At 38.3% G+C, this 23,690-nt stretch overlaps 1 protein-coding gene across 1 annotated transcript in view; it reads left to right on the top strand.

The window, feature by feature from the left end:
- Positions 1-23,686, top strand: part of LOC145248631 (TLC domain-containing protein 5-like) — a gene marked incomplete at its 3' end in the record, with an annotated part of 51,969 nt that extends 28,283 nt beyond the window's left edge. The window contains exon 5 of the mRNA XM_080110308.1: positions 23,528-23,686. Coding sequence (XP_079966434.1) covers positions 23,528-23,686 — 159 coding nt within the window. The remainder of the gene's footprint in view (positions 1-23,527) is intronic.
- Between the last annotated feature and the right edge of the window lie 4 nt (positions 23,687-23,690).

Genomic DNA, 23,690 nt, shown 5'->3' with positions numbered 1-23,690 from the left:
GATTTATGGATCCTAGGTATTTTGTAGTATTATTATCTGTTATAACTTCACATTTGTATACAATATCAGAGGTTAAGCAATTTTCATTAAGTGGGCATTCTTTAAGATTTCTGAATTTAGTTTCTTTTTAGTGCATTTGATTCCTGTATGACATCATCTCTATTATTCACATTTTTGATTAATTTTACATTTTTAGAGCTTATAATTGTTTTAGTTATTTGAAGTTGAGAATGATATTTTCACTGTGTTCTTATTTATTATTTCACCATATTTACTTCCTGGGGACAATTTATTTCAATAATTTGGTAAAATTCTTTTGGGTTCTTATTTTGACGTTTCCCTGACCAGCAAGAACAACACGCATCACTTCTAGATCTGTTTCTGACCACAGTTCCCGATGATTGTATAACAAATGCTGACAACCCACTCGAGAACGCTGATAATGCAGTGATAATGGTCGAAATCGCCCTAAAGCTCTAGACCCAAAACTGAAGAATCAGTGCTCAAAACAATGAGATATTATAAAAAGGCTGACTGGGAAGCCATCAGAGATCTTATCAGAGATGCCCTGTGGGGAAATATTTTTTCTCTTCCTGCTGAACAGTGTGCAAATGAGACCACTGAATGGTTAAAAACAGTAATTGAAGCATATGTTCCCATGCAGAAATTTTATAGCAAGCCCCACTCTCCCCAATGGTTTACTTCTACTTGCGCAACTGCCATTGCTCAAAGGCAGCATGCATACGGCAAATTTAACCGACATAAGTCCAGTTCAAACAGACAGAAGTATATAGAAGCTAGAAGTAACATTAAGAAAGAAATAGTGACAGCTAAGAGAGAATTTACTGAAACCACTAAAAAACGCATTGAAGCACAAAAATTAAGAACTTGAGACTTCTGGAAAATCTACAACAGTGTAGTAAATAATGGGCAATCAACAATTCCCCCACTAACCAGCAATCACGAGGTTGTTTGCTCAGCAACCGAGAAGGCTAACATGCTTGCCAGTCGGTTTGCCTCAAACTCCACACTGGACCCTTCCAACCACCCTCTACCTGATTTCCTTTGCGGACAGATGCCACGCTAGACGATCTCAAAATCATCCCTGCGCAGGTGCATGCTATCATAAAAAACTTTGATACTTCAAAAGCATGTGGACCCGATCTATCCCAGCTGTGCTATTAAAAAAGTGCTCAGCTGAAGTAGCTCCAGTTCTCTCCAAACTCTACAACAAATGCCTTAATGAATCTTGCTTTACAGGCTGTTGGGAAACTGCTTCTGTGGTACCAGTATTCAAGAATTCTGGCGAAAGGACTGACCCATCAAATTATCGCCCCATTAGCCTCCTCCCACTTTTCGCCAAAATATTTGGGACCATAATTAACCATGCTCTAGTCCATCACCTTACAGATGCTAAACTTCTGACTGACCAACAATATGGATTTAGACAAGCCTGTTCCACAGCAGACATCCTCACTGTAATCTCTGAACGTATATACCATTCACTGGACAAAGCGGGGGAGGGCAGAGCGGTAGCCCTAGATATATCTAAGGCTTTTGACAGGGTATGGCATGAGGGTCTCCTCAGGAAAATTAGATCATACGGTATCACTGGTAGAATACTTAACATAATTAAATCCTTCTTAGATAAGAGAAAAATCCAGATTGTCCTCGACGGTTGTACATCTAAACAATATGATATAAATGCGGGAGTGCCTCTGGGGTCTATCCTTGGACCTGTATTGTTCCTAATATTCATAAATTACCTCCTCGACAGAATTGCCTCTGACATGGGTATATATGCTGATGACACCACACTCTATAACAGGCCTGACAGGAAAACTAATGAACACATATCTAAAGAAATAGCAAAAACACTAGAGGATGACCTCCAATCTGTAGTGGAATGGGGACAAAAATGGATGGTCACATTCAATGCTGCCAAGACTAAACTGGTTTCCTTCAATAATTACAAGAAACTTTCTCTGCCACCAATAGCAATGGATAGTGACTCTTTATCTGAGAGTACATCTTTCAAACTGCTTGGCCTAACATTCACAGGAAACATGAGTTGGAACAATTACATTGAACGCATTGCCAGGGCTGCTGCGAAGAAGGTAGGCTCTCTCTACCATGCTAGAAAACTACTAACATCCGAAAGTATCCTGTACCTCTATAAGGCCACCATTCGCCCATGTATGGAGTATTGCTGTCATATTTGGGCTGGTGCATCTGCTACTAGTCTCTCGCTTCTTGACAAGGTTCAAAAGAGAGTCGCCAACCTGATAGGCCCTGAACTGGCATCTAAGCTTCAGCCTCTATCTCATCAACGAAATGTTGCATCCCTCTACCCGTTCTACAAGTATTTTCATGGTGAATGCTTTGGCGAACTGCAGACACTTGTGCCCCAACGACGTAGACACCTTCGACAAACCCGACAGGCAGCTAAATCCCACCCCCACACTGTAGAGGTCCCTAGATGTAAAAGATCTTTCTACTCCAGTAGTTTCTTCCCCAGAACCGCTAGACTCTGGAATTCCATTCCAGGTCCCTGCTTTCCCAACTGTACTGACATGCAGAAGTTCAAGTGTAACGTGAACCGACATCTTGCTGCCAAAATCCCTACATAGTACCTCAGTAGTCGTTGCTTGTGATAGTAGCCCCCTACACCAAAGTGGCAATTTGCCTTGTTTGGGGTGAAAATGTAATTAAAATTAGAAGGTGGATTAAACCAAATTTATCTCTTCCGTCTGTTTTTTTTTCTTAGTGTTTTTCCTTTAAATTAGATATTAGCTACATATATATATATATATATATATATATATATATATATATATATATATATATATATATATATATATAAACTATAATGTTCACATATCCGCATACTCCTATTTTCATATATTACCACATGCTTCTTTTGAACATATATATATATTAATCTTCATATATCTTTATTTTATTTACTGAATACTATCATACATGCTTACCCATATTCATTTTACATACTGCACTTACCTTCTTTTTCTTACATGATATGATAATCCTACTCACTTTTGGATAAGCTACTGTCTTACTTACTGATCTATTCCATCTACTATCTGAGTTTTTAACAATTTTACTATGTGACTTATTTTATATATCTATACTTACTTTAAACCCATGTTTTTTAACATTGATGGATAATATTACAGAGTTGAACTCTGACTAATGATTAAATCTGTACCAGTACTTAGACTTTTTAAAGATGTTGGGGAAGGTTTATTGTGTTATTTCTTAAGAAATTCAGAGTCTACTAAGTGTATGTTCCTTTAAGTGTTTACAGATATTCACTGATTTCTGTTTAATGTTCAATAATTTTTTTATATCTTTAAATCTAATTATCTCAAGGTTTTCATTCAGTCACAAAAATACAATGAGTTTAGTGATCCACAAACTTTAGCTTTTCGTCCCATCCTATTATTGTTTTTTTTTAATCCTTGATTAATTTCTAATAATATAGCAATAGTGAGGTGTCCCTTACATACCTTTCATAATTGAATGAAAGTTTATACCTATAAAATTTTTCTTTAAATGTCATTGAAGTATTCCTTATATCGAATTTTTCTATTTCTGGATTCTTGGTTTTGTATATAAACACCAAGGAAATAAGATAACCACTTCCTGATATGATAGAGAATGACAATGTGATCAGAAAGGTTATTTTCTTATGCATTCAGAGCCCCCCACCCCCACCCACCTTTGGGAAGAACTGAATTTTCACTAGAATTTGACCTTGTGTCTAAGTTTCCCAATATGGACTGAGTATTTTTTGGTCATTTAAGTTGTAAAAATGTAAATTTGTATAAATCAGCATGCAGGGCTGTGTTGCTAAAAAAAAAGCTGAAATCTTAAATTCAAATTTCCTCAATTCAACACCTCATTTCACCTTTGCTAAAACAGTCTGACCAATACCTCTGGTCTTCATAGAATTGCCTTTGCTTTCAGTGCTAATACCAATGTATCATTATTCACCTAATAACCAATCTATTTCCTCCACTCTGGCTTGTATCTGCTAAAAGGTTTGGTTCTGAATGTTGGTGTGCTTGGCGTCTATGCTCCCAACCATGATACTAATAAACAAGATGAAGACTCTTTCTACAATAACTTGCAGGCTACTGTTGGTTGCATTCTTACCAGTGATCTTCTAATTATTGATTAGAATGCTCACATAGACACAGGCAACATTAGCAACATCATATTCTTGGACGATTTGTAATTGGAAACTAATTTTCTAATGTCAAATTATCTGTCACCTTTGTTGCAGCCAATATCCATTTTTAGCAGGCACTTTACCATTATGGCCACACCTACTTACTTGGTATTTAAAGGATAGTGTAACAACTAACTAAATCAACCAATTTCTTGTTAAACACTGCTGGTTGCCAAGTCTTCTTGATTGTTGAGTGTTCCAGCATGTAGAACTGATAGCAAATTTGATTTTGATCGTATATTGGAATGGGCAAAGCAACATGGCTGTCAAGCTACATGCTTTCTCGGGTATAATATTTCGAAACTGAAAAGTAAACAAACCAATAATGCATTTTCCAGAGAACTATATAATCAATTCAAAGGTTTCAAACCACACCAATCTGAAGATACTATCTCAGATTAGTTTTGAAAAACTGTCATGCATAATTTTATGTCTCACATGCTCAGAACCATTAAGCAAAAACACAAAGATCAGATCTCCGACAAAACAATTGAAATTGCTGTAAAGGTAAATCAAGTACACTACAACAAATCTGATAACATTGAAAATACTCATTCTATTCATGTTGATCAAAATACATTGAATATACTTCAGCTATCGGAGACATCCATAAACTTTATAGCACATTTGAGCACAAAGACAGGCCTTGGTGATATCCAAACAATCTTGAACCAAAATGGGAAACCACGCACCAATCTCAATGTCTCGTTCACTGGAGAGACCAATCTGCTAAGCAACAACAGCCCCCATCAGCTGCTCTTATGAATAATTTGAGCACAAAGACAGGCCTTGGTGATATCCAAACAATCTTGAACCAAAATGGGAAACCACGCACCAATCTCAATGTCTCGTTCACTGGAGAGACCAATCTGCTAAGCAACAACAGCCCCCATCAGCTGCTCTTATGAATAATGCTGATTCAATTCCTTATGACTACTAAACAACTACTCTTATGCTTGAAGATGTTACTGTTATCAAAAGTCTCAAAAATGACAAAACTGTTTCATTGATTTCATTGCTATCAATTGCAACGCCCTCTGGAAGATTATGCAAGCAAACGATGTGATGAACTGAAAAAAACATCTAAGAACGGAAAAGAGACTGGTAAACCATTAATACATGCTTTATTAACTAACTAACTGAGAATACATGTGCTGTTATTCTTGTACAGTGTTGTAATGACAGAGGGCTTCTTCCAGCCAAGGGAGATAACCTATGTTATTTTATTGCCACTGGAGATCTTTGGAAGGAATAAAGTCAAAGGGCAGGGGGACAAGGGTAATTTTAAGCTATAACATTTTCTCCTTCAAGAATTGTTATGAAAGGGGGGGTATGAAGAGGATCAGTAAAGATTGTCTGTCCAGCATCAAGTTATGAAATCCTTAAATTTACTTGGGAGTCTTCGTACTCTGGACGGTTTTCATACTGATTTGTGGGAATTTAGGTCCTTTGCATTAATTTTTTGAGAGGTGTTGTTTCTTCAGGGTTGGGCAAAGGATTCTTCTCCTCTTCATCGGCTGCGCTTTCATCAGTTGATAGTTCTTGAGAAGCCTCGGGGCTAGCAGGGTTGTTTTTATTATAAAAGTCTTTTTCATTTGAGTATGACACTATTTGGTGTCATGCATGCAGAGAGGTGCATATTGCAGTGAGAGAGGGTGTTTGACCGGACGGGAAGGTGTGAGGGAGTGCAGAGAAATACAAAACCTTAGCTAGGAAAATAGGACCAGCCGCCGATGTGTCATTGTAAGCTTGTTAGATGCAAAGCAGATGTTGCCTCAAAAAGGGAGACAGATTTGGAATTATCTACATGTCAAAAGAGATGGTCTTGTTTTTCAAATAGAGGAAGAGAGGGCAGAAGAGGGGGGGTGTTAATGTCTGATTGGGACAAAACAAATGTCTATGGGATTTTGTCAGATAGAGAAAAAAACAAATAATAATTTGTTTTTATCTAATTGCTGTTATATATCTGTTAACAATTGTTTTAAACCCTCTGCTGAGCGATATGAAGCTGTGGGTCAAGGGTGAGGGTCACTGCCAAGCATTGTTTGACTTGGAGTGACTAACCACCCCTAATTTGATAATAAGTAGAAACACCTCAGTGCAGGTGGGGGTTGAGGTTTGGTAGAGATAAGCTCTAAGAGAAAGAAAGAAAGGTGTTTGTAAGGAGAGGTGGGGGAAAAAGGGTTGGATTTAGAAAAAGGATTTCTAAACGCAGAGGAGTCGTAGCCAGCAAGCTGAACGGCTGGGCTTGTCAGGCGCTCCCGATTTGGGGAGCCCTCCAGGGCCTGAAGTTATGATGGGAACTAGCCTGTGTTAATGGGAACTCTGTGACTTTACTGGTCTGGTCTTACATCGTTCACTACTATAGTCAGTCACCTCAAATTAGACAGTGGTTGTTATGAAGTAATGAAAACAATAAATAGTTTGTTACTGTTATAACCCGGAGTTCTGTTTGTTGTGGTGAGGACTCTTGATTTTTTCAGCAAACTGCAAGGACCAGTGGAGTGATTGATGTACCCGGAGACTCCCTACACATGGAAGAAAGACGATTCGATCGAGAGGAAAAGCACCCCTCCGTGAAAACACAGTGGGTAAGGACGATCAACAGGCCAATTTGTAACGAGACAAGGTACGATCAAAGGACACCTGCCACATCGGTAACGTTATAAATGGTGCCGGATTGTACATCGTTATATAAGGAGTTAGGATCTATGTCTCGCATGTTGACTGTGCCAGAAGTCGCACATAAGCATAGTAAGGGTTGATGTCTAAAAGAGTAGCTAGAGTAACAGGAGGGTCGAGCTTACTAGTTCTAGTGTGATTTCTCACATATAATGGGCATGGAGGAGGATGTACGGTTGTAATTAAATAGTCTATCATGAGGAGTTGCATTAGTGGCAGTGCAGAGTAACAATCTAATTGAGGGGAGGGCATCAGTCAATACACCTTCTCAACAGGACAGCTTCATGTTGCTAGAGGGTAAGGTTACTTGAATGGCCTTTCATAAAGTGCTGTTCAGTTTTTCAACCTGTCCATTACCTTCAAGGTGGTATCTACTTGTGCTAGAGGTAGCAATACTTGTCCATGTAAGAAGTCTCTAATTTCTCGCACAAGGAAATCAGCAGCTCAGTCAGTATGTATCATATCAGACATCCCAAAAATTGAAAATAGCTTGTTTAGACAGTGGATGATTGTTTGCTTGTCATTTCCTTACAGGGAAAAGCAAAAGGAACGCAAGAATACTCATCAATTATAGTAAGGAGGCATTTGTTACCATGTAAAGAAGTTGGTAATGGGCCTTTAAAATCTATGTTCAATTGCTTGAAAAGTAGTATGTCCTTTATGAGTGTTCCCTTGTTACTACTGACAAATTTGGGCTTCAGATACTGGCAGAAGGAGTTGGTTATGTGTTTTGTCTGATCTAAAGAGAATGGGAGAGAGTCAATTTCCGGTGCTTATAAAATTTATCTGAGTTTGAAGCTGTAAGTTCGACGTCAAATCTTTCAGGGACAGTAGTTTCTCTATTTTTTGTTCGGTTTTGTTTTGTTAGTTTTTTTTTTTTTTTTTTAACATAGGCATCACCACATTATCAAGGCCAAGAGGCCACTCAAGGATAAGGGTTAAAGAGTGTACAGTAGAAATTGGACAATATAGTAATCATTAGTAATGAAAATTTTGTAAATTTGATAACTTATATGGAACGGCTCATCAAGAACTTATTTACGTTAGACTTGAAGACAACCATATTGTAGTCAGCCGGAAAGCAGAAAAACGGAAGACAATTCCACAGGCGTGCAGTTCTAAGAAAGAAACTTTGTTCATGGAATCTACGTTTAGGTTTAGGCACAGATAAAGAGTGGGGGGAATTATTGATAGTGTTTACAGCTAGACGAGTGTTTCTTGTGAAAGTTTGGCGAGGGGGGGGCCATAGATTGAAGCTCAATCGAACACTTTCCATGAAAATAATGATACATCAGAGACAAACTCGCAACATCTCTTCTGTGAGATAGAGGTTGCAAGGAAGAGAAAAGGACATCTCCTACGAGGCTACGAAGTCTATTTTGAACTCTATTAAGGCAGGACAAGTCCTTTCTAGCAGCTCCTGCCCAGATGTGGCAACAGTATTCCATCCTTGGACGTACCTGGCTCTTATATAGATAGAGAATAGCATCAGAAGTGAGATATCTATTTAAGTTAATAAAATTGTGATGAACTGAAAAGAATCTCTGAGATGGGAGAAGAGACTGGTAAACCATTAATATAGGTTTTGTTAATTAACAAAGAATATACATGTTGTGATACTTTTACAATGTTGTAATGGCGGGAGGGGGTCTTCTGGCCAATGGGGATAACCAAGTCATTTTATTACTACTAGGGGTCCTTAGAAAGGATAACGCCAAAGGGGCAGGGGACAAGAGTAATTTAAAACTATAACAAATGATATTCTGCTTGCTAATCTTTATAAAGCATACTGCTCAACATGATCCTGATGCAAGATGCAACTGGACACCTGATATATACAGAATTTGCTGTTGGAACGAGTATCTAGAGATACTAAATATAATTAGATATTTTCTAAGACAATAGGACCATCCAGGTTGTTATTCATGGATGTACATCCACGCAGCATAACATTAATTTGGGAGCATCTCATGGGTCAATCCTCCAGACCACTTTTATACCTCATATTCATTAGTGACCTCCCTGATAATATCGTGTTCGAGATGGGTATCTTTGCTGATGATACAAAACTCTATAAAATGCAGGGTTGCAGAGTCGGATGGTAAAAGTCTGACTCCGACTCCTTTGATATCTTTGACTGACTCCGACTCCAAGTCCTTGACTCCTATGTGGAAATCTATTCTGCAGATCGATATACCAGCCTCCCACACCTATTCAGCATGCATTTTATAATTACTTTTCATGTATATTATTTTTGACATTTTACATTCACTTGTATGATAAATATACTCACATATACACTCAACCAGATTTATTTATTTATTTTACTCACGTCAACCCCTTATAAGGCATATCACCACTTGGATGTAAAAGGCTACTATTTGGAACCATGTCTCGGAAAGATTAAAAGATGTTGGTTTATGTAACATTTTAACTTCTGCATATCAGGACGACCAGGGAAGCAGGTAGCAGGAAGGGAATTCCAAAGTCTAGCTGTTTAAGGGAAGAAACTATTAGAATAGAAAGCTTTCTAGTATCTAGGGACCTCAACAGTGAAGGGGTGAGATCTTATTGCTAAGCGGGTTTGTCGGGGATATGTATGGCGAGAGGGTACAATTGCAATGAGTTGATCAGAACACATTCCATTAAAATATTTGTAAAACAGGCATAGAGATTCAACATTGCGGCGATGGGACAAGGACTGGAGCTTAGTTGATAGTGGGACCGATTAGATTGATAACTCTTTTTTGGACCCTATCCAAGAGGCAGAGGCTAGTGCCAGATGCACCAGCCCAGATGTGACAACAATACTCCATGGGCGAATGGTGGCCTTGTAGAGGTACAGGATACTCTCAGGTGTGAATAGTATAACTCAATAGAGGGAACCCACCTTCTTTGCAGCAGTCTTTGCAATGTCCTCTATGTATTTGTTCCTGTTTATATTGCCTGCAAATGTTAGGCCAAGGACTTTGAAGGTAGAATTCTCAGGTACGGTGTTATTTATCAATATAGGCAGTTGGTCAGGCGTCTTGTAATTGTTAAAGGAGAACAGCTTAGTTTTACTAAGATTAAATGTTACCATCCATTTGCGGCCCCATTCCATAATTGTCTGGAGGTCATTTTCTAACGATCCTGCCATTGTCTTAGGTTTATGTACATCCGTTCTTCCCTCATTCATGTTATAGAGCGTTGTATCATCAGCAAATATACCCATCTTGGACACAATATTATCAGGGAGGTCGTGTATGGATATCAAGAATAATAATGGTCTAAGGATCGATCCATGAGGCACTTCCACATTAATGTTATGCTGCTTGGATGTATGTCCGTCAGTGACAACCTGTATGCTTCTATTGTCTAAGATGGATCTAATTATATTTAGTATATGTCCAGTTATAACATATTTAATTTTCATTAGCAGCCCTTTGTGCCAGACTTTGTCAAAGGCCTTGGATATATCAAGGGCTACAGCTATGGCTTCGCCCACCTTATCTAGTACGTGGTAAATGTGTTCAGAGATGAATATTAAAATATCTGCAGTAGAACGACATTGCCTGAATCCATATTATTTATCAGAGAGAAAATTTGCTTTTGCAAGGTGGTGGACTAGTGCTTGATTAATTAAGGTTTCAAAGATTTTAGCGAAGATGGGGAAGAGACTAATTGAGAGGGTCTGTTCTTTCACCAGGATTCCTGTGCAATGGTACCACAGAGGCCATCTTCCAGCTATTAGGGAACCAAGATTCAGCAAAGCATTTATTGTAGAGCTTGGAAAGTATAGGGGCTAGATCAGTTGAACATTTCTTTATTAGTATAGCAGGGATGAGATCAGGCCTTTGAGGTGTCTAAGTTTTTTATGATATTGCGGACATGAGAAGGGATGATTTTTACATCATCTAATGTGGCTTCAGTTCGCATAGGGAAATTTGGGAGGCAGTTGTTTGTTGACTCTAAGGTGGAGTTGGAGACGAATCACCGGGCAAGCAGTTCCACCGTCTCCATTGTCCTGCATGCGACCTTCTGGTTGTTGCTCAGTGGAGGAATTACTGATTGCCCTTTATTCACTACACTATTATAGATTTTTCAGAAATCACGAGTTTCAATCTTTTGCAATTCTATGTGTTCCCTAATTATTTCAGCATGTTTTCTTTTGGTTATCGCTATTTCTCTCTTATAATGATTTCTAGCATCTATGAATTTTTACCTATTTGTATTTGACTAATGACGTACAAACTGGTGAAATGCATGCTGTCTTTATGCAATAGCAGCTGCACAATCTGTAGTGAACCATGGGGGGTGAGTGAGGCTTGCTATATTACTTCCGTGTGGGAACATGTGCTTCAATGCCTGCTTTGCACAATTCAGTTTTCTCATTGGTACACTGTTCAGCTGGAAGCAAGAAGATATCGGTCCATGGGCATCTTGGGTGTGTTCTCTAATGGTTTTCCAGTCAGCCCTATTGTAGTACCTTGTTGTTTTGAGCAATGGTCCTCACCTTGAGGTTGGGATTTAAAAGTGATGTCAACTGATACCACTAGGTGGTCTGCGTTTCCAAGTGGACTGTGGGCATTAGTCACACAATCCTCAGGTAGTGTGGTGAGGAATAGGTCTAGAAGTGAAGCCTGCTGAGGTTCATGATCTGGTAGGTGAGTTGGAAGCATTACTGTCTGTGTGAGGGAATGGCTATAAAGAAGCTATTAGTGGAGCATCCAGCTGCATCTGTGTAACCTGAGGAATCAAACCAATTTTTATGGAGGACATTAAAGTCACCAAACACATGTATTTGGGTGTTACTATCCAAGGAGAGTGCTGCATCTATACTATCAGAGACATGATCGATTAGGGTACAATCCTAACTTGAGGAAAAATGTTAGAGAAAATACAAGTAACTAATGCTGAAATGTGATGAAATGTTAGTCAAAAGCACATAAAAGCCTGGTCATCCGATTCACGATTTTTCTCTCTAGTTTATGGGAGAGTGCTACGCATATAGACACCAAGCTTGTCCGAGTCCTTACACCAAAGAGTGAGGTATCCTGTCATGTTAAAGTAGTTAGAGGGGATTGAAGAGTGTAAGTTTGTTTCACTTAATGCTAAGATATCTGGGGAGTTTACTAAAAAGTAAGACTCTACATCATCTATATGACCTCTAAGCCAATGGATATTTGTGAAAGCAAGCCTCAAGGGAGAAGACGAATTGGTTTTGTTTGAGTGGTTGTCTGGTTTTATCATGATATTTGTTTGGGTTGTCATTTCATTACATTTTTGTTTGATGTCAGGTTAGGGGAAGAGTGTTGAGCAAAGTGGGTCAGTTTTGACACCAAGTTGGCCCATTAGCCGAGTCCTGTCTAGAAGTTGTGGTTTCATGAAAGCCCACCAGATATAGCAGCAGGGTCCCTTTCCATGCGTGACATGGCACTACAACTATCCTAATATTATACAACTGATGACAGAGCAGTCAGTCTAAGCATTACCAAATAGTTAAGGCTTTTGTACTGTCAGTCGGAAACAGCAGCCAGACAAACTGTTACCTTCAACCTCTCAGACAAGACCGGCCCAAGTAAGTCATGTGAGCACAAGTGGCATGCAAGCAAACCCAATTTTCTCAGTTTCTGAGAGAAAAAGTGAAATTTAAATCAGAGAATAGGGGAACAGCATTCAATGATCAAGTCAGAAAACAAGGCCAAGCACAAGGTGACTTTGTTGAGTCCCTGGTATTGTACCTCTGGTCTGGCTAATACAAAAAAAAAAGTCTGAAAACTGGCGATAGGCAGATCCTATCTACTCCTTAAGCAAGTTAGATTTGCAAACCAGGAATTTGTTTGAGTCACCAGCTCTAGGAAGGTTGTCGAACATGACTTAGGAGGCCTCTCTCTCCGCCAGTTTTATTATCAGTTTTCTTTCTCTTAGATGAATGATCTGATAAGATCTATGGGTTCATCACACCGACAGGAGTAACCATGTGCCTGGTTTCTACACCAGGTACTTCTGCGCCCCCACATGAATGAAGATATTGAGTATCTTACTTAAAAGTTTTTCTCTATTCTACATAAATAAGTGTAGGATTGGAGATAGATTCCCCTCTTATATCTACAAGAAATTGTACCTTTCAAGTACTGTGAGAGAATCAATTTGCTCTAGCAACTAATTTGTTTTTAAATAAATGAATAGGTAGTAATAATAATTATTTGAATATGTAAGGGAATATAAAGCAAAGAAAATAAAAGAAATGGGACTAGATCTACATAAAGAGGTTACACACCACACAGATAGATGCACTTAACTTGGTGTCCTTCGAGCGACCCATGTTGGTCTAGCTAAAAGGCTAATGTCTCCACATGGAATGAATTGCGGTGCAAAGATTAGCGTTTACTTGAGAGCAGTAAGAGGGAGGGAGTATCTGCCTTAAGAGCCAAATGTGTGCTTTAATTTTAATACTTCCATCTTTTATTTAATTGAAATGGTATAAGTTTCGATTTCTTTATTAATAATTTAAAATATACAAACTCATTTACCAAAGGTGATGAATGCTAGAAAAGAGATGCATATTTCTAATTTTTCTATTGTGCCTATACATATATTGCTAACTATTACTAATATATTACAAACAAGATGGCATGCGAGAAAAATCTGGGAAAATAGCGTTTTAAGCGGGTAGATAGCACAGAATATAGAAATGGAATAAAATAATACAATAAAATAAATTGTTTTAGTAATATCTATTTTAAAGACAGATTAAGGGATGGTTAAAATTTTAAATATATTTAAAGCTTTTTTTATGCAAGTCCCCCTTGCAAAATTTGATTATTGTATTTTATTGTATAACATGGGGAGTAGACTCCCCAGTTAAAATCAATTCAGATGAGAATGGGAGTTTCGAAATGTGGTTAAAAATACATTATAAATACGTTTGAAAATACAAACTAATTTTATAGAGTAAGTTAAGATAACAAAAGGATAAAAAAATTTTCCATCAAATTTTATTATGCTATCAGTTCAAAAGGGACGACAATATTTCGGGATAGAGAAACCTCTTTAGGCCATTGCATTTTGAAGCCAAATGCTTCTCATTAGAAGAGGGGAGTAAAGACACATATTATACAGAGAAGAAATTTTTTAAAAGATAGTATTGCCTTTATGGAAAGAGGATCAAAGGAAAAACAGGAAGCTGTACTGAGACTGAAGCCGATTCTAGGATTGCCAGCAACCACCGTAAAAAAGTAATAAAGAATGCAAGACAGTTGTATGCTCAGTTCATTAAGTCCAAAGTAGCTGAGCAGCAGCTTGGTTCTCACCAGTTTTGGCAAATAGAAAAGAGGATCCTGAACAAAAGCATGTGTTCGATCCTCACCATCATCAATGGATCTGAGGTAATCTTGCCAGCATCAGACAAAGCCAAACTCTTTGCCAAGAACTTTGCAACTAATTATACCCTACCAAAGCTGTCAATCTCCCGTATTTCCTCTCGTATCAGAAAACATGCTATGCGACATACAAATATCTGTGCTTGATGTTACCAAGATAATCAAAAACCTTGATGGCATTCCAATTATAGTACTGAAAAGCTTCAAACAGAACAAGTTCCCCTACTTATAAGGCTGTTTAAGTGTTGTCTTGAGGATAATTGCTTCTACACACCCCAGAAAACCTCATCAGTATGCCATTTATTTAAGAATTCAGGTGATCAGGTATCTTTCTCTCACTACAGACCAATTAGTCTCCTGTACATCATAAGTTGCTGGAATCCATGTTAAATGGAGAAGTAGGAAACCACCTCAGCAAAAACAACCTTCTTAGTAACATGCTAGATCTACAGCAGATTATGGTTATATCTCATAGGATTAGCGAATCTCTTGATGGAGCCTTCTTTTCTAGGGCAATTGCTCTTGACATATCAAAGACTTTTTATAGGGTATGGTATAAAGGCCTACTTCACAAGATCTCCAGCTATGATATAGCTGGAAAGTTTTCTGAATTATCAAATCATTTCTCTCTGATAGATTCATAAGAGTAGTGGTTGATGAGCAGAAATTAGAAGCCCACAGTATTAATTCTGGAGTCCCTCAGAGGCCCATCCTGGGCCCAACTCTCTTCCTGATCTACATCAATGATCTCCCAAATCACATCCTAAGATCATTCTTAGACATTTATGCTGATGCCACTACCATCTATAGCAACATATCAAAGGCCATAAATGTCGAAGTTCTCTATGATTCTCTCTCCTCTGATCTGGAGCATGTAGTGCAATGGGGAAAGAAGTGGCTGGTTAATGTTAATGCATCTAAAACCAAGCTTCTATCTTTACATCATCAACGCTCTGTTCCCCTGTCTGGCATCAATTGAAATGAATGGCTCTCATCTTGGGGAGGATTCTGACCTTTACTCCTGATCTGAGATGGAACACGTACATCAAATCTGTTGCCAAGGTCACTGGAAAAATGGTAGATATCTCACTGCTGATGCAATTCTCTACCTATATAAGAGCCAGGTACATCCAAAGATGAAGTATTGTTGCCACATCTGCTAGAAAAACATTATCCTGCATTGACAGAGTTCAAAATAGACTTCATAGACTAGTGGGGATGCCCTTTTCTCTTCCCTGCAACCGCTTTCCAATAGAAGAGACACTGCAAGCCTGTCTCTGCTTTATCGCTATTTTCATGGCAGATGCTCATCTGGGCTCTAATCTATGGTCCCCCCTCACCAAACTTTCATGAAAAACACTCGTCTATCTGAAAACACTATCAATAATTTCCCCCACTCCTTATCTGTGCCTCAACCTAAATGTAGATTCCATGAACAAGCTTCTTTCTTAGAAGTGCATTCCTGTGGAACTCTCTTCCATTTGCCTGCTTTCCAGCTGACTACAATTTGGTCATATTTAAGCCCAACGGAAACAAATTCTTGATCAGCCATTCCCTTTAAGTAATCCAATTTACCAAATTTTCACTACTAATGATTACTACGATATTGTCTCATTGACTTCTGTACACTCATTAATCCTTATCCTCGATTGGCCTCCGGGCCTTGGTAAGTGGTGACTCCTATGTTAAAAAAAAGGACGGAAAAGCTATAAAAGGCTATAGTTCCATGGGTTGCTTCTTATTGATTTATGCCCGTTTTTTTGGTGGGTGATAAATTGTAATTCCGGATCAATCCTGGACTAATCCAGTTGTCAAATTCAAGTAGATTCAAGAACTGGATAACTATCAGATTACAATCCGATTGTTTTCCAATGCAATCCACAGTGATCCTACCTAAAGACAGAGTTTTCATTAATCCTGTGTGACGTCACAACCAAAACAAAAACAATTGTCCAGACACTGACCTCATACATCTTGGCACCAAACGGGGGAAGGAGGCTTCCGCAGTCCTTGACGACAACCTCTCTACTTGATCAAATCACCGGTTTGCAAACCTAATCTGCTTAAGGAGTAGATAAGCTCTGCCTATCGCCCGGCTTCCATACTCCTTCTTTTTCTATTAGCCAGCAGAGGTGTGGCCACAGAGGCTCATTAGAGATGTCCAGTGCTTAGCCTTGTTTCCTGACTAGGGCAATGAATGCCGTCCCCCACATTTGTCTCATTCCCTTCCCCTATAGCTGGGCATCTTGGGGGTGCTTGTTTACCATATATGTTAAAATGATTGGACTGCTGTCGGACAGTTTTGAGGGTACCGGTTTGACAGTTGCTGGTTGCTGTTTCTGACTGACAGTACAGGAGCCCTATCTCTTTGTTAGTGTTTAGAACTGCTGCTCTATCATCAGTTGTATAATATCAGGATGTTTGTTGTGCAATGTCGCGCATGGAAAGGGGCTCTGCACTTATCTCTGGTGGGCATTCCCGATGCCACATTCTTCTAGATGAGGAGCTGGCTGATGGTCTACTTGTGTTGTATGGTGGTGACTATGCATATCCGTTTTGCCTAGCACCTCACTCTAGATCTGAAACTATGAAATAAAATGAAATGACAGTTCAATCCCCCCCCCCCCAAAAAAAAACTTTCAAACCAGACAGACACTCAAAGAATTCATTTCCTCCCTTGAGGCTTGCATTTACAAATATCTTACTGGACTTTAAGCTAACTTAGATGATGCCGAATCATTTATCGTAACAAACTTCCCGGATATCTTAGAACTAAGTGAAACTAACTTGCACTCCTCCATCTAACCACTTTAACATGTCTGGTTATCTTCCACTTTGTTGTAAAGACTCAGATAGACACATGCACGGACTTGGAGTCTATATTCGTAACACCCTCCTCATGTCTAAGGAATCTAAACTAGAATCAGGTGACCAGGCCTTCATGTGCTTTAAACAAACTTTACAACATAGCGTTAGCTACCTGTATTTTCTTTATCACTCTCTATCAACCCAGGACTGTACTATAATCAATCATGTCTCTGAGAGCATAGTTGTAGCACTCTCCCTTGACATTAGTGCCCAAATACATGTATTTGGTGAGTTTACCGCCCACCACAGAAATTAGCTTGGCTTCTCTAACTACATTGACACAGCTGGTTGTGTCATCCATAACTTTGCTATATCCCATTCCTTGACATTCCCGACCCGTCTCCCAGATCGCCAGAACCAGCAAGCCTCACTTGTGGATCTATTTTTGACAACAGTTCCTGAGGATTGTGTAACAAATTCCCACTGCCAACTTGGGAATGCTGATCACGCTGTGATAATGATAGACATCACTCTAAACTCTCGAGCCAAAGTTGAAGAGCCATTGCTCCAAACGACAAAGTACTACAATAAGGCTGACTGGGATGCCATTAGAGATTACATCAGAGATGCCTCATGGGGAAATATCTTTTCTCTTCCTGCAGAACAGTGCGTAAATGAGACTACTGAATGGTTCAAAGCAGCAATTGAAGCACATGTTCCTACACAGAAGTTCTATAGCAAACCCCACTTTCCCCAATGGTTTACTTTTACTTGCATGGCTACCATTGCTCAGAGGCAACATGCATAGAATAGATTCATCCAGCATAAGTCCTGTAAGACAAAAGTTCATAGAAGCTAGAAGTAATGGTAAGAAAGAAGTAGCGACAGTTAAGAGTGTATATACTGAAACCACTAGGAAACACATTGAAGTGCAGAAACTAGGAACTTGTGACTTCTGCAAAATCTATAATAGTGTAGTAAATAATATGGAATCAACAATACCCCCACTATCCAACAATCATGAGGTTGTTTGCACAGCAACTGAGACAGCTAACATGCTTGCCCGTCAGTTTGCCTTAAACTCTACCCAGCAAACCATTCCCTCCTTGATTTTTCTTGGTGGATAGAAACCACACAAGATGATCTGAAAATAACCCCTTCTCAAGTACATGATATCATAAAAACCCTAGACACCTCAAAAGTATGTGGACCTGATCTCATCCTGGCTGTGCTATTAAGAAAATTCGCTGCTGAGGTTGGTTCAGTTCTTTCTAAACTCTTTAACAAATGTCTTAACGAATCTTGCTTTCTTGGCTGCTAGAAAACTGCTTCTGTGGTACCAGTTTACAAAAACTCTGGCGAAAGAACTGACCCATTAAATTCTCACCCAATTAGCCTTCTCCCTCCTTTCGGCAAAATATTTGAATCCTTAATTAATCAAGCTCTAGTCCACCACCTTACAGCTGTTAAACTTCTGTCTGACACACAATATAGATTTAGAAAAGCCCATTCTACTGCAGGTATTCTAACTGTAATCTCTGAATATATATATCAAGCACTGGATAAATAGGCTTTTGACAGGGTATGGCACGATAGTCTTCTCATGAAAATAAAAGCTATGGTATTACTGGACAAATACTTAAGATAATTAAATCCTTCTTAAATGAGAGAAGAATCCAGGTTTTCCTTGATGGGTGTATGTCCAAACAATATGATATAAATGCGTGTATACCTAAGAGATCGATCCTTGGTCTTTTATTATTTCTGATATTCATAAATGACTAATAAAATTGTCTCCGAGATGAGTATATTTACCGCGGACACCACACTCTACAGCAGGCACGTGGGGAAACTAATGAGCACATATCTAAGGTAATGTCAGAAACCCTAGAAGAAGACCTTCAGTCTGTAGTGGAATGGGGTCAAAAATGGATGGTAACGTTTAACGCTGCCAAGACAAAGCTCGTTTCCTTTAATAATTACATGAAACCCTACCAACCACCAATAGTTATGGCTAAAGATACATTACTGAAAGTACTTCATTCAAACTCCTCGGCTTAATGTTCACAGGGAACATGAGTTGGAATGTATACATCAAGATCATTGCCAAGACTGCTGCAAAGAAGGTGGGCTCTCTCTACCGTGCTAAAAAGTTACTTACGCTTGAAAGTATCCTGTACCTCTACAAAGCTACCATTCGCCCATGTATGGAGTACTGCTGTCACATTTGCGCTGGTGCATCTGCTACTAGTCTCTTGCTCCTGGACAGGGTTCAAAAGAGAGTTGTCAATCTGATAGGTTCTAAAATATCATGTAAGCTTCAGTCCCTCCATCGATGAAATGTTGCATCTCTCTGCCTGTTTTACAAGTATTTTAATAGTGGACGCTCTGACGAACTATAAGCCTTTGTACCCCCTCCAAACCCAACAAGCAGTGAAGTCCCATCTCTACACAGTGGAGATCCCCAGATGTAAGAAAGCCTTCTACTCTAATAGTTTCTTACCCAGAACTGCTAGACTTTGGAATTCTCTTCCGGGTTCCTACTTCCCCAACTGTACTGACATGCAGAAGTTCAAGTGTAATGTGAACAGACACCTTGTGGCTAAACTCTCTACATAGTACCCCTGCAACTTAGGTCCCTGATAGTAGCCCACTAGATCAAAGTGGCAATGTGCCTTGTTTGGGGTAAAAATGCAATACAACAAAAAGAAAAAAACTGGTAAAACCAAACAGGAAAACCATGTAAAAAAAAAAAAAATTATTGTACTTAAGGAGTCGGAGTTGGATAAAAAAATTCTGACTGACTCCTAGTACTTTTAGAAATCCGACTCCAACTCCAGCTAAAACCTCTGACTCCTTCCAACTCTGACTCCGCAACCCTGATAACATGCATGGGGGTAGAACGGATGTATACAAATCAAAGACAATGGCAGAATCCTTAGAAAATGACCTCCAAACTGTAGTGGAATGGGGCCGTAAATGGATGGCAACATTTAATGCTAGTAAGACTAAGCTGCTCTCCTTTAACAATTACAAGACATTTCTAACCACCGATATCCATGACAAATCACACCGTACCTGAGAATTTCTCCTTCAAACTCCTCAGCCTAACATTCATGGGCAATATGAACAGGAACAAATACACAGAGGACATCGTGAAGGCTTCTGCAAAGAAGGTGGGTTCCCTCTATCATGCTAGAAGATTGGATAGAGTCCACAAATGCTGCAGTGTTGCATATTTACAAGTATTTTAATGGAATGTGCTCTGATGAACACGTTACACTTGTGCCCCCTTGACATACAGATCCCCGACAAACCCGCTTAGCAACAAAATCACATCCCTTCACTGTTGAGGTTCCTAAATGCTAGAAAGCTTTCTACTCTAATAGTTTCTTCCTGCAAACAAATTTGAAATTCCCTTCTTACTACCTGCTTCTTTAACTGTACTGATATACAGAAGTTTAAATGTAACGTAAACCAACATCTTGTTAATATTTCCTAGGCATAGTCCCAAATAGTAGGCCCTTACGTCCAAGTGGCGATATGTCTTGTTAAGGGTAAGAGGAAAAAAGTAAAGAATGTAAGATAAAATCCAAGATCGATTTTTCATATACAAGTCTGAAGTAGAAAAACAATCTGACTTAATGTTATATATTAGATTTAGTAGCTGGAAGTTTGCCTTAAGCAAAATATATACTAATTTTTGAATAATCAATTTTGATTTTTCAGTAAGGATACTAGATTATAGAATCCACTATAAGTAGCTATTAAGTAATTGTATTTTCTTTTGTTTATAGCTATAATTGATTACATACACATCGCATACTCTTACCACTTTTCAACTAAGAAAATAATATTTTCTCCCTTTCTGAAATCTGACCAAGCTGATTGATTGAGAAGTAAACATTCTCAAATTCTGCTATTCACTCCTGCTACCATTAAACAAACAGTTTGCCACTTCCAAAAAACGCCACCATTTTCTATATCTACATTAACTTTGCTTATCTGGACTTCTCCACTATTAAGTTAACCCGTTCATGATGCTATTATATTCCTACATCATCAACAGACACCCAAGACATTGCACAAAACCTTCTGCACAAATACACACCAACAGGACATTTATAAATCACGGTTAAAATAATTCTGCATGTCTACAGACATTTATACTTCATGGATGAAATAATTCTCCATAAATAAACAATAAACAGAATTATATTGCTGCTGGTTTTATTTCATCCTAACTTTTAGGATATCATTTTTTATACATTCTAATTACATTTTCTTTTTTTTTAAATTAGGTTTGCTATCATCACATGTACATGTTAGATCATGTTTGTACTTAGATTAGAATCTGCTTCACTAACATCCGGTAACGAGTTACAAAACCCAAAAAGGCGACTACACAAAATGAAACAATGGTTTTTGAGGAAACGAACATGAGAAGGCACTGATTTATTTATTTGATACCTGGATTTGGAACCGGCCATTCAAAATCTGCATAAGTACCGTGCAAATTTTCAAAATCTGCATAAGTACAGTACAAATTTTCTGTTTGTTGGTGAATACATTAGTTTTGTTTTTAAAAAAAAAATTATTTTTATTTAAAACCCTTATTTAGATTATTCATTTGTTTACTTGTGAAACGTTTGGTTTACGATCAGTGTGATAGCAGTGTCAACCACTTTATTTCCTTTTGCTCGATATAGGGTTAGCAAGTATTATTACAACTAAACGACAATCCTGCCGATAGATAGATAGATAGATAGATAGATACATACATACATAGAGAGAGAGATGACCTCATTGCGGTCATTGAGAGAGGGCAAGCGAGCTTTTTGTACTTTCCAACATCATAGCTTCGCCATGGTCCATTTGACTCTTTCTTTTTTCTAGATTTCCTTTTCTTTCTGCCATCATACATTAGCACCTTGCTAGTGCAGGTAATTTTTTTCATTTTTTTCTTCTTTTTAAGTTTGAATTTGGGGTTGTGGCTCGAACTGGTAAGCTCTTAGATTTAAGGCTCTTTTTTTGGACTCTATCGAAGAGGGAGAGACTAGTGGTAGATGCACCAGCCCAGATGTGGCAACAATACTCCATGGAGACCTTGCACAGAGATTCCCTATTATTAAATGATTCCTTTTTTATTTTTTATTTTTTATTTTTTTATTACATTTTCACCCCAAACAAGGCAAATTGCCACTTTGGTGTAGGGGGCTACTATCAGGGGCAACACTACTGGGGTACTATGTAGGGATTTGGGCAGCAAGGTGTCGGTTCACGTTACACTTGAACTTCTGCACGTCAGTACTGTTGGGGAAGCAGGGTCCTGGAATGGAATTCCAGAGTCTAGCGGTTCTGGGGAAGAAACTATTGGAGTAAAAAGATCTTTTACATCTAGGGATCTCTACAGTGTGGGGGTGGGATTTAGCAGCCTGTCGGGTTTGTCGAGGGTGCTCACGTCGTGGGGGCACAAGTGATTGCAGTTCGTCAGAACATTCACCACTAAAATACTTGTAGAAAAGGCAGAGGGATGCAACATTTCGTCGATGGGACAAGTACGTCATAATGCAAAATACCATGAAATTTAAAATTATTTGTGCATATTTTAATCTATTATAACTATTAGGGAGTGTTTTGTTATTAATTTTTGACCCAAATAGGTCACAAAGCAAAATATATTGTTTTTTATTATTACATATCTTAATTTTGGGCTAAATTACTTTCTCAACCACACCGACACTCACAAAATGAGATCTGTTGCGAAAGCCGTTATTAACATAGGTAGGTTGTTGGGGGGCATTTCGATTGCCGAGGTTGATGAGGAGGTTGGTGGTTGGACTACAACAGCAACAGCACCAACCATACTTTACTTTCTTATGTGGTTGGGGAAAATGCTACCACCAAGCAACACTGGATAATGGGTCTTGCTAGTTGTAATTAATAATATTCCTTTTATATTAGTATATGTCTTTTAGGGTCAGTTATGTTAAGACAAAACAATATTTTAATTTTGTTCCATAAAAAGTAATTGTTATTGTTAGCTGAATAATTTTTTTAAAGAAATAAAGTGTATATGTCTTTATTTCATTTCAATTTGTATCAATAAAATATTAAAAATGATTCTTGTATTTTACCATATAAATAATGGTTACTTAAATATTCTTCAAATCAATAAAACAAATGTCCACTTTTTATAATAACTTTATGAAAAATTTTACTATTTTAGTTGATGGAACAACATAATTTGATTGAGAATCTATTCAGGTTAAGTTAGAATTGCTTACACTTCTAAAATCAGATTAATCAGCATTAGATAATATAATTTCTTTTTTTAGATGTCTGTGAAAAATGATACTTGACAATAAAAAATGCTTAGCATATTAATATGTATTATAAATTTTATTTATAAAACTTCTAGGTCCCACCATGCTGTGCCATCATGTTGTGTCCATTTTTGGCTTAGGCATCTGCCTCATCACAGGATATTATGGCACTGAACTCATTGCTCTCATCTTTGGATCAGAAATCACCAACCCTTTGCTTCAGCTTCGATGGTTCTTACGGAAATTTGGTTACCGCGG

Source organism: Euprymna scolopes, chromosome 27 (genome assembly GCF_053919585.1).
Source record: "Euprymna scolopes isolate OS-2025 chromosome 27, ASM5391958v1, whole genome shotgun sequence".
NCBI lineage: Eukaryota > Metazoa > Mollusca > Cephalopoda > Sepiida > Sepiolidae > Euprymna > Euprymna scolopes.
This window is presented reverse-complemented; position numbering and strand designations above follow the sequence as displayed.